The sequence below is a fragment of the Dromaius novaehollandiae genome, chromosome Z, assembly GCF_036370855.1.
Source record: "Dromaius novaehollandiae isolate bDroNov1 chromosome Z, bDroNov1.hap1, whole genome shotgun sequence".
NCBI classification, from domain to species: Eukaryota; Metazoa; Chordata; class Aves; order Casuariiformes; family Dromaiidae; genus Dromaius; species Dromaius novaehollandiae.
In genome coordinates this window covers 69,644,018-69,656,216 of record NC_088132.1, presented here as the reverse complement: position 1 = coordinate 69,656,216, position 12,199 = coordinate 69,644,018, and the positions used below count along the sequence as shown (strand labels likewise).

At 36.2% G+C, this 12,199-nt stretch overlaps 1 protein-coding gene across 1 annotated transcript in view; it reads right to left on the bottom strand.

Moving 5' to 3' along the window:
* Window positions 1-1,959: 1,959 nt before the first annotated feature.
* The window catches only part of LOC112983590 (rapamycin-insensitive companion of mTOR), a 93,527-nt gene continuing 83,287 nt past the window's right edge, over window positions 1,960-12,199 (bottom strand). The window contains exons 35-38 of the mRNA XM_064502082.1: window positions 9,546-9,698; window positions 8,590-8,713; window positions 7,372-7,510; window positions 1,960-7,219 (exon numbers count right to left, since the gene is read on the bottom strand). Coding sequence (XP_064358152.1) covers window positions 7,145-7,219; window positions 7,372-7,510; window positions 8,590-8,713; window positions 9,546-9,698 — 491 coding nt within the window. The 3' untranslated portion in view covers window positions 1,960-7,144. The remainder of the gene's footprint in view (window positions 7,220-7,371; window positions 7,511-8,589; window positions 8,714-9,545; window positions 9,699-12,199) is intronic.

The window sequence follows — 12,199 nt, the reverse complement described above, 5'->3', positions numbered from 1 at the left end:
GTATGCTATAGTTTGATCACAAGTTATGGGCATGAGGTAAGATTTCCAGGCCAGTATTTTGTGGCATATATTATGTAGAGGATTAGATCATAGCAGTTCTTCATAGCCTGACACAAAGAACTACTCTGCTTTGTAGAGATTAAAAACTCATTTAGGAAGCAGACAGGCAAGTTTAACAGTTTGTCAGATGCAAGGAGTATAATTTCACTTATAATACTCCTCTGTATGAACTTACTGCTGCTCTGGACACCCCTAACCAGGATATATCGCCTGGCATGAGCACATGCCTTGGGGTGTTTATCAGAAGGGTAATGTCAGATGGGGGTGCTGTGCTTCCCCCCAAAGAATCAGCTTGGAAGGGTCACCGACACTGAATATGATGCATTACTTCAGGATTAGAAGTGACTTTGCCTTCTCTAAATACACTACCCTGTAGAGACAGCACTCCTGCTCTTTCTACCCTGCGCACCAACATCCTAGGGCCTCCCTACTTTCTCATCACTTGTATATTAACGACACTGACTTTTGACCTCCTCTTGTGTAACCTGTACTTAACTTTTTTAGCTTATCACAGTCTCTACTTAAAAACTAAGCAGCTGCAGATAAAAATGAGTTGTTATACTGAACCTCAGCTACATTGTTCATTGTTGTACTGTTGCTTATCAGTATTGTCATAATGTATACAAGCTGTGCTGCCACAGAAAAACCCACGAGAATCTATATAGACTTTGAATAATAAAAGCACTGACTTGAAGTAGAGAGAGAAGTGTTCAGGCATACAAAGGTGAAGCAAACAAAACACACATTGTTGGATTTGTGTTTAGTGTTGTCTGGTTAAAGAACACTGTGTCAAAGCCTAGGTTGCTCACAGGAGTTTATTTGAGATGTAGAGAAAACAAAGTCTGATACTCTCAGCCTTTAGACAGTGGAGTAAAGGAACATCTGGTGACATTGTGAGAGAAGACAGTGGAGTAAAGGAACATCTGGTGACATTGTGAGAGAAAACAGCAAAGTATTTACTTGATGGCAATATCCCAGAGAAACTTTTATTCCTCCCTTAATGTTAATTTCCTTCAAGTTAGTGAATTTGAAAGTTTTATTTTTGATTGCTGAACATCACAGTATCCTTACAACTTAGAAAGTAACTTCTCCAAAGCATTTCATTGGAGTGGATATACTATTACGAGCATTTTCTCCAGCAGTAAGCCTTTTAAACTGGGCTGTTCTGCCATTACTGAAATAAAACTTCCTAATTGTTCATTTTAAAAAGGCCTGTTCATTTAAAAAGGTTTGAAAGGTATCCTAAAATCAAGAGTTATAGGCATAAGGAATTCTGATACAGAACTCAGCCAAAAAAGCCAGCCTACCCCACAAAACACATTTTAAATTTCAACACTATCCAGTTCTCAGTGCCAGAGTGGATGGCTGCAACAAAGTGTGATTTCCTACTTCTAAGCTACAGCTGCTGGGGCTTGGCTGCCATACCTTAGCCCAAGGTGTGATGGGGAGGGCCACGTACCTGGTGGTGCCTTCTTGAGGTTCAGTGAGTCACCAGACCCTGCCGCGAGGCCTCAGCTCGGCTCCTTCGTCTCCTCCTGGGCACGTGGAGAACCTCACCATCGGAAAGCCAGGGAACATTTTAGCAGGTACCGTCACATCCAGACAAAACACGGAGCCTGCTTGGCAGCAGGAAGACAAGTTAGCTCCTCTTCATCAGTAAACCTTTCTGCTTGTTGATGTTGTTGTTTCCTCAAACTACCTGTGCTTAAAAACACACAGACAAGCAGGTAATTCTCAGGAAAATAATGCCTTCATATAAGTCAAAGGGTACAGTCAGGGCCTTATAACTAGAGATGAAGATTAGGAAAGTATTTTTGGCAGAGGTGGAGGTGTGTTGCCATGCATAACTTTTCTTTAAAAAAAAAAAAAAAAAAACAAAAAACACACGTCTTGCATTAATTATGGTTGAATGAGTTCAAAACTCAAATCTTTATTTGGTTTTCAAAATGGAATTTTTCTGTTTGTCATTTCTGTTTATAATTCAACTTTCACATCTACTTTTGAAATGCCAATACTAAACATGTGTAAACGTCACATAATGGAAAGTGATTAATTGTCAGTATCAGTACACTAAATTCTTTAAATAAAAATGGTGCACAAAATATTAGATTCCCCTTCTATTTTTACAAGACATCTTATAAAGTATTAAAGTAAAATATATTTTTGACAAAAAAAATGTTTATTTGGAAAGCTTAAGGTCATTCTAGTTAATTAGTAACTTACAAATATAAATAAAATTCCAACCCATTTCTAGTGCTGAGAGGTACATATGAGACCAGAACAACTATAAGAAGTTTAATTACATTTTATTAACAATGCATCCCTTTGATAAGATTACGCTTCAGGAGGCTTTTAATGCCCATGGACATTAACTGTACACACTATACAAAAAAAAAAATCAAGGTGGGCAATACCATTTTGGGACAAGCCTCTGTTTAAATTATACACAGCTCAATGCAATATTCTTACGGAAAATATATAAATACTTTTTCTTTCTATGTTACAGGTATACAATATAAATCAGATTTCAATGTCTGTTCAGTGACCTACAAACACTAGAACCTCCAAATATGTAGCAGCGTATTACTAAATAAAAAAAGACCACGTGGGACAGGGAGAATAAGTCTTGATTTTCCTCGATCCCTTCCCTCCTCAGAATGATTAATTTACATCATCTCTTGTAATGCAGTGTTAGGGATTCTGACAGCCAATATTGGAACAATTTTTCAGTTAAATCTACAAAATGTCTGCCTTTCCCCCCTAAGACATTGCATCTTGTGCTAAAACAACCTATTCAGTGGCAAAATGGCATGTTACACTTTTTGGCATAAATTACATTTCTCAAATTAAATAGTGTATTTTACAAAGCAATTCAAGCAAAATGTGCAATTTCTGCATGCTGTGGCATTGCTATCTATTTTACAAAAATAGTCCAAAGAAAATCCACATTCTTTACTGAACATACAAGTCTGTTGCAAACAAAAATATCCAGGGAACCAGAATTAGGAGTTAAACAAACAAAACAAAAATACCCAAAGAGCTAAGGGTGTCTAGCAAGATATAAACACGGTTTCTAGCATGTTCCCAAAGGTCTTTTACAGTCTTCAGATTTTACTCTCACCTAGTATACCTTTAATAAGTATATGGTAGTAAAGGTTAACCAAAAAGATAATAATAGGGGACCTGTTTTCAACTGCCTCCACAGCAAAGCACCCTTTAACAGGACTTCCTGTGCAGGCCTGCCAGATGAGCAGAAACCTCCGAGAGGCTCCAAAACCTGGCAAAAATTCTTCCTTTAAGATTCCTCATCTTGAGCTTACACTCATTTTACAAAGTAACACAAGCTTCCTGAAGTTCAAAGGCCAAATACCAAGATCAAAACAGACTAAGATGAAGCACCAGCTGTTTCATCTCTCACCAGGCTTTAATCATTACCTACCTCTTGAAGTATTTCTAGACTAGCTCGCTCTCCTTTATGCACTTATTAAAGGTGCTAGAGTTTTCTGAAGCTTCTCACTGCATGTTACAATTCTCTCATTCAGGACCGCTACCTATGCTTCAAAGTAGAATGAATTCAAAAGATGAATGAATATTGTCATTGATGTACGTAGTATTTCAAAATGCTTGTAAAAGGCAGCTTACCTCAGTGTGCCAAGCCACTGCACAATAAACTACTGAGTATTTTACTATTGTGTCTCAGGGGAAAAAAAAGAATCAGTGATGACATCTGTAGGTACATATTTCCAGTCAAATAAGAACAAATAAGTTGGATAGGAAAAGTGTCTCTGTATTTCACATATAACCTGCCAAGTACGCACATACTCACAGTTAGGCACCTCAATACGTATCTACAACCCCAAGTGATGTCAGTCAGAGTTAGATGCATCCAACATCCCTGAATTTCTGATGCCTCTCTCAAAAAGGATATTCACACCATCCAGCTTTGTCCCCTTCTACACTCGGTGGAGAGAAACAGGCTCTCCAGGAAATAATCCAGAGTCCTTAGATCAGATTTCTGCCCTGAACTGCCCTTTGGCAGAGGAACTATCCCTTTCCACTGACTATAAAAAAGGAGACCAAGGAAATTAGCCGGCTAATTTAGTAGACTATATTCAATTGGTTTCATATCCAGCATTTCTTTTCCCACAAAGGGTTTAACCTCAGACCTGTCTGAATATTTTCTGTGCTAGCATGTTTAATCATTCAGGAGTTTCCTTTGCCACAGCAAACAAACTATACTTGCATATGGTATAACTGAGTACCATATGCTTTACCATTTACTCAATAGCATCAAAAATTGTTAGGACTGGAAAAACAGAAAATGGATGGTTTATAAGCTTGCTACCCTTTCCAGGAAAAGTGGGAGAATTTTCTATTAAGTTTAATATATGCAGACTTTTTATTTATAACTGTTTTCTTCTGAAGTTTTATCATGAAGCAAAATAAAACCCTCAAATAAGAACTTTGAAAGGGATATTTTAAAAAAGAAATTGATAAAATTAGAAATTCACAGTTTATAACTAGACCAATATCAAATTCCTTCAATTACAATATCCCTTCATTTGTCAATTAAAGAGAAACATTAATGAGCTTAATGTAAATTAATTCTAGAAATGTTGTATGTTATGTACAGCATGGACTTTACATCCATTATGCATATTGATTTGAAATCTACTGACACTCATACACTTTTAGAAAGAAAATCATGCTTTATAACTGAATTTGCAGCAATAATTCGTTTGTCAAGTTTTGTTGTCTTGGATCCCCACACAACTGAGTATTTCAGAAGGTATACGCATTTCAGGATGGAGAATCCTTTTAAAGTATACTGACATCTCTTTTGCTTACCTTTTTAATAATCAAAGGCCCTCCTATTGCCTTTTCTACATTAAGTGCTATGGATTAAACTGGTAACAAATGAATAAGGGTGGTTTTTTTTTTTTTAATACAGGTGATAATACTTGTTTATTATGCTTTAACTGCAGAAAAATAACATGGAGTTGTTTGACATAACCCCATCTAGTCATTAAAACAAATCTCTTATACTCTAGCCTAACTGAGGTAGTGTTTGAAACTACTGTATAAGATATGCTAGTCCCATTCTTGGGAACACTACATTATTTCCTTTGGAGTTTACACCACTATTTGGTCTACTGTGATTGACATTTTGGTTTTACAGAAGCATTTATTTCTTATGACCAGAGAAGTCCAATAGTTACTGGTGGGTATGTTTTCAAAGCATTCCAAACACGTTCCAACAAATAAATGTATTATTTGTGTCACTGACCATAAAAGAGTTGAATTGGTTTCTTTTTGCTCTTTCCTTCAGTGGGAACTCATGAAAAGATAATCTAGGAAACTAAATTTGACTATGAGCAGCAACTTACAGATCTGCTTTACCAGAACCTGATGGTATGCAGTGCACATAAGAACTCAGTGAAGTGATCTCTGCAAAGCAGTGCTTATGTGGCAAGATGAAATTTCCACTAAAAGCAAATAAATTCTACATTTCAGTACAAATCATGTTACGCTGTTACTGGTTCACAGGCCTACTTATTGAAGTCTCCAGTAGCATAGCCAGTAAGATCAGGGTTATGAGTATTAGGAAGTATTAGGAGAAATTTCACTTATCTTCATCTAAGTATTAATCTGACAATTATAAAAAAAATGGTAAGAGTGAATGGATAAAAATATATTCTACCTAGTACAGTCCAGCTGAATTATTCACCTATATCAAAATCAAAGGGTAACCCTTTCTATTACAGGCATTCTAACAAAGGTGGCCATGCTACTTTATATATATATATTTGCATATATTTATATTACCTTTTTATAAAGGCTTCTGAATCTTCAGATGCATGACAGAAGTGGTGGGGATACTTACTTTTTTTTTTTTTTTAAGCTTGCACTTTTTAATTTAACAACCTCGCTAGTGACATGATAAAGACAACTGTCTTCCCCTAACAGTCACTGTATCATGCGACTTGTGCAACAGGTCTCAATACCAATATAAATTTGTAAGTACTGCTGCTTCAAAATTTGGTTCTTAAGGCTTTTCACTACAATTTTTAGTACTATCTGATGCTTGGTCACTCATACATTGAAATTCAAGCAAACCTTTGTTTTTATAAAAAGTTGTTTCCATGGAGCATGGAAATTGCTCATTTACTATGTCTTCTCACAAAGCAGCAATGATTAAATGTTTTCAAGTTTAGTTGATACAATATTCATTTATCTGATAAAAATCATGCTTGTTACAGGTTTTCAGTTAAGAATATGACCAACATTCACACCATATGAGCATGAGTCTAGGAACTTCAAACACATGCATATCATTCAGGGAAAACAATCTGATTTCAGATCTTAAGTTTAAATGATTTTTTGTTTTTGAATCAAACTGTAGTGAAAATCCTTAACTGGTTCAGATAAGATACATATATGTAAATGCAATGAAACTGGAGAGACTGCTAATAAAATGACTTACAACTATAGTAATATTAAAATAACTTAAAGAATGCCTCAGATTCACAGAGGCTTTTCTTGCTGTCTGAAGTTATAAATCCCCCAAGTAGTGTTACAAACAGTAAGAAAACTAACAGAGAAGGGCTAACATTAAACCCCTGGTGTCCACGATTACAGCACAGCTCCCCATTGCTGCCAATGAAATGCACCCTCAGATACTCTGATTCCTGGTATCCAGGGGTTAAAAAGCAAGGCATCATTCTGCTTCTCTGGAACAGATTCAAAAGTCAGTCATAAAAGATGTCTCTGCACGTTGTCCTATTTTTTATTTATGTTAAAAAATGAAATGAAAATTTGTGGAGGTGTTCAGTGCTCGGCTCTTGCATATACTGGTAATTGCTATTATTAAAACTATGGTAATGTTTAATAACTCCCCAAAGGGCTCAAAAGACTGGGGCAGTAATTGGTTGAGGAAAAAAATGGTTTTCAGTTCACTCTTCAGGTACCAGTAGCTTCTGGAACAGTCTAGAAGATGATGCTCCAAACTTTATCATCCAGTCAATTGGAGGTTGTCTGAGGATTTCAGTAAGTCCATATGTTAATACACTGCCTGGCACAGAGGTCAGGATTCAGCTGATGTATCAATTACTGGTTGTTTTGTTGGTGTTGCTAGAACAGCCTCTGCTTCTTCGTGCATCTAAAAGAAAAAGATGGATGTAGTGTTAGTGCCTTCTTTAGCTATTTTACTAGAAAGACATAAAAAGGCTTCCTGTAAGTCATGCCTGAAAGCATCTTATTTAGAACGTGAAACCTGTACCCGGCTGGCACACTTTAGTGCAATCAACTTACTTGTAAAAACTGTACATCTTGAAATAGCTCCTGAATGAACCTTCGAGATGGGAGTCGAAATGTACAATGTGCTAACAAGTAGGACACCTCAGAGTAAAGGCATATGTCATCAAATGCTTGGGGATACTTCTCCTTAATTCTGATCAACAGGAAAAAAAAGTTTTAAAGTCCTGCACAGACTTCCAACATATTTTTTAAAAATGTTCAATTAATTTTTGTCATCATTAGCAAACTAAAACTCTTCAGTAACAGGCATTATAAATTCCAGATCTGATGAAGCAAGACGATCAGAAGAGACAGCATTATTTTGTACTAAATTGGAGGAAATCTATGTTAACAAGATGGAAAAAGACTACCTAATTTGAAAGTTGCATACAATATCTGAGAACACCTGCTCTTAAAATAATAGGTGTAGGAAGCAAACAGCATATCAAAGAAGTGGCATCCAAATGCAGCATCAATATATAAGTAACTATGGATAACTTTATGCCTGTAAGCATTTTTTAAACCGAATATTTCTACATTTTCTTTTAACAGTCATATGTCAGTTTTCAACATGACTAGTCCAGAAGCCTACAGCTTTTATTATCCTGTTTAATCCCTGGATTTATATTTCTTTACTTGTAACATAAGTTTGTCTGTAAATTAATTCCAGTAGCTGTACTCCTGCTTAAAGCAGATTGGTGTTTCTTAAGAAGTTACTTTCAGATTATTTGGGTTATCTGATATACCTTATTTGGCACAAACAAAAAAAGAACTAGTTAATTATTGCTTCTTTTTTGAAGATGCATCACATACCCATATCACTTAGAACTCTCTAGCATACATGCAAAACTATATACACTGAGATAGGTAATGAAACATCAGTACAGTTAAATTACTGTTTGAAAAAGAAAGATAAAGAATAAGACAAAGCAGAAATATTAAAAGGAAAATTCTTAAAAGAATGACGACAAACTGTTCCCACTTGTTAATGCAAATATGGAACAGGTGCCCCTAAGTGTATTAGTACACTTATATCTGCTGCAAAGCTTAGTGCTGCACTTCTAGAGTTAAAACTTAACGTTTACATCATGTTCAATTACTCCAGTAACACACTGTAAAACCTGCTTGACAATTTTTTGAGGAGTCAAAAATAATGCAAACCCCTATAAGACCTTAGAGAACACATACAACTGAACGGTGCTAAAACTGTAATTTAAAAAATATTTAACTTACGTCAGGAGTCCAGTTTCATGGCCCTTAGTTCCTACTGAACTACTCAAATTGATTACTAAACGTAAGACTTCTTTCCGCAGCAATATCCTACACACTGGTGTATCATCTGGGATTGATTTTACTCCTTGAAAAATAAATTCAACAGCATGAGATTTAAGCAGAATAGCCTGTGTGTTAAATTTATGTCAGATGAATGAGTTCCAGGATTTTATATAAACACATATATACACATGTGTGCGTGTGCATATACATGTGTGTGCATATATTCTTTTCTAAACCACCAGCAAATATTCCCATCTAAACTTAAAAAATATTTTCATTAATTTTAACATGGCAGTGTTTAAGAAAAGTAAATTAGTGGTAGTTGGAAAAACTGAAGTCACTGTAAGATTCAACAACAGTGCTGTCTCTGTCACCAAATGATGTTGCAAATTGGATGATAAATTAGCTGTTCTGTTTGTATAAATGCTGGTTAAATCAGCAACAAGCTACTTCACAAGAAATTATGCTAATGCAAAATATAAAACACAAGTTCAAAAAAAGAAATTGCTTTCTCTTTACAGAAATGCAAACGATAACGTTTAATTTCCATTTATACTTCAAAGGTCTTTCATAAAAGCCAAATTCAGTAATTTATTTATTCATAGAAATTTTTTTGCCTACCAATACTAGGAAAAAAAGACAATCAGTTTGATTGTAATGTATGATACAAAGCTGTTTAGGTTACCTGCAAAAATGCCATACAGACTAGGCAGAAGAGTTTTAAAGTGTATTCTCCCATCTGCCCTTAAACATAGACAATGCTGCTACCTTCACTGGTAATGATTAGGGCACCCATGTTTGGAAGTAACGCACATTAGGTTGTTGCACTAAGTATAAATAAAATACTATTTTTCCACAATACCTTAAAAAATAGTTTAAGAGTTTTGTCTTTAATATTCACAAGGCAAACTTACCTAGTACAAGCTCTGTACTCTTGGTGCTACTAGCTGAACCATGGGATACTGCGTCGCTACAGCCTGAAATTCCAGAAAATTTAGAGGAATGCACATCTAAGTGATTGTGTATGGACTGCCCACACCAGTCAGTATATGGAATGTCTGAAAAATCTGACAGAAACAAAATGTTGTATCTTTGTTATTCACACTTTTCCTCACTTCAAATGCTTATCTTATTTCTTAACAAATTTAAGTGTGCAAGACACTGATACACTAAGTATGGTAACTGCTGGCATACAAAGCAACATTCAGCTGGGATACTGAATGCTGGGTTTCGGACAAATCACACTCAATTTTTTAAAAATATCATATTTTTACAAAAAAAAATCTCAAAATACACAAGGGAAAGTAATCAACTCTTAAGCACTGATAGAAGCCTGAAAAACTATAACCACATGTAGAGGCTGTACTGATATTTCCATGCTCTATTTTATACCACTTAAAAAGGATGTTCAAAGATGACTGTGTTGCTGTCTTGCATACACTCAATTTTTTTGCTCATATAATTACCACAGGTCTTGCAGAAAGTGTTCCAATTCCATCAGAAGAACGATGGGACAAAAAATAAGATTCTTCTAGGATGGTTTCACTATTCACAGCCTTTAGTACTTCAGATGAAAGGAGGTGAATATAAAATCCAAGTTAAAATTATCGTGCAGTTAAAAGAACCACAGAAAAACACAGGCTTGAAGGGAACTCTGGAGATCACCTAGTCCAATCACCTGCCCAAAGAAGGGCTCATTTCAAAATTAGATCAGATTGCACCTGATCTATCCAAGGATAAAGACTTCAAAATATTTCTGGGCATTTGTTCAGTGCTTAACCACCCTCACTGTGAAATTACTCTCTGTATGTTCAACTGGGATTTCCACTGCTACAGCACGTGACAACTGTCTCTTGTCCTTTTGCTGTGTGCCTCTAAGAAGCATCTGTCTCTCTTCTGTAATCCTCCTCATGGTTTTTGAAGACTGCAGTTAGGGCCTAATTATCCTTCCCCTCTCGAGGCTGAATTCAAGCTCAAACTCAGCTCCCTCGGCCATTCCTCACGTTTTGTGCATCATCTCCAAGCCCATCAGTCCTCTTTAGATCCCCCAGTCTCTCAGCAAGCTATCATGCTTTTGACTGATTTCCTGTGAAGGACAGTATCACAGAGGAGCACCTACTTCCCTTCTTCAACACTCACTAGGCTTCTGTGCCAAGAATGAACTGCACTAAGATCTCTTGGGTCCAGAAAAGTTCCTAATACTTTGCATCTCTGCTTCGTCCCTGAAGCACTGACTATGGGTGTACCTATCTTATCATTTTAGTTCTGATAAGGAGCACATTTTGGGTCAGATCTTCTCAACATCCCCACCTACTTTGGTTTGGTTCACCCTACAGAGCAGTTTCAGAGCATGCAGACTGCATTCCCTTTTGGATGAAACTAAATGTAAAAGCACACTCCAACTGTTAACAGATATTTAGTCCCTGAATGCAGATCACAGCTGGACTGAAATAAATCCTCCCGAGATGTATATGGTGTCATCAGCTCCTCAGCACCAATCATTTTGCCTCACAGGTCTGCTCTTACTGTACTGTATTACCTGCTAATGAAGACAGTACCTCTGTCTTGTTGACAGAGGGAGTACAGTGCCTCTATTCTCCTGAAAAGTGTGATAGTCACTAAAAAGTTCCTATTAACTGCATGCTTCCTAAGAGATGGAGATTTCTTGGAGATGTCTTCACTTGTAATTAATCACTCAGATTTACAATAACTGAGACAAGCCAGACTTCACATCCTGAATTTTAAACCTATCGTTTTACTTTTAAACAACACAGGAGATCTACAAATTCATAAAACAAGAAACTTGCATACAACTCCTTGTTTCAATTTCCATACCCTCTCAAGATTTTTTTTTCATGTTTTCAAAAATCTGATTTTATGTTTTTCCTCTCAAACTTCCCTCTTCTAAAAGAGGTCTCTCCAAATCAGTCTTCTCTCATCCCAATCCCAATCTCTTTTCTTAGTACATCCATTAGAAATTTGTCTTTTGATCTGATATTTCAGGTCTAGATACACTATTTTTTATGTGATCCAGAAGGAAAAAGATGAGAATGAAGTCCCGCATTTCCTATTAGAATGTAAAACAAGTTCAAGTACAAAGTAAATTCCCCTTCCCAGAGAGAAGTAGATGCAATCAATTTGGATCATGAGCCGCTTCAGAAAACTGCAGAACATAGAGGAAGAGCCTAAATGCATAAGAATTATGACAGATATCAGGCTGCCAGAAAACCAAGCACTGCCCCCATTTAATAGATGTGAGACTGACAGCGTGTTACTAACTGAATGCATACCACTGTAGAAAAATAGTGAGGATTCCTACTAGGTAGAAATTGGAATTTCCATTACCAGATTACCTTTTTATTACAGACATTGTAAAAAGGCATGTAACTGCAAGCTCTGCAGAGCACGTTAGGAGGAAAGTGACCAAACTACCTTTGAATCATTCTATTCGAATCTCAAAATCTGAAGAAAGAAGACTGTATTCCAGAAATTACTTCTCAATGAGCTTTTTTTTCCTTCTTGTTTTATGGTATACGTACTTGAAGTCAGACTTTTCACCAGTTTGAAA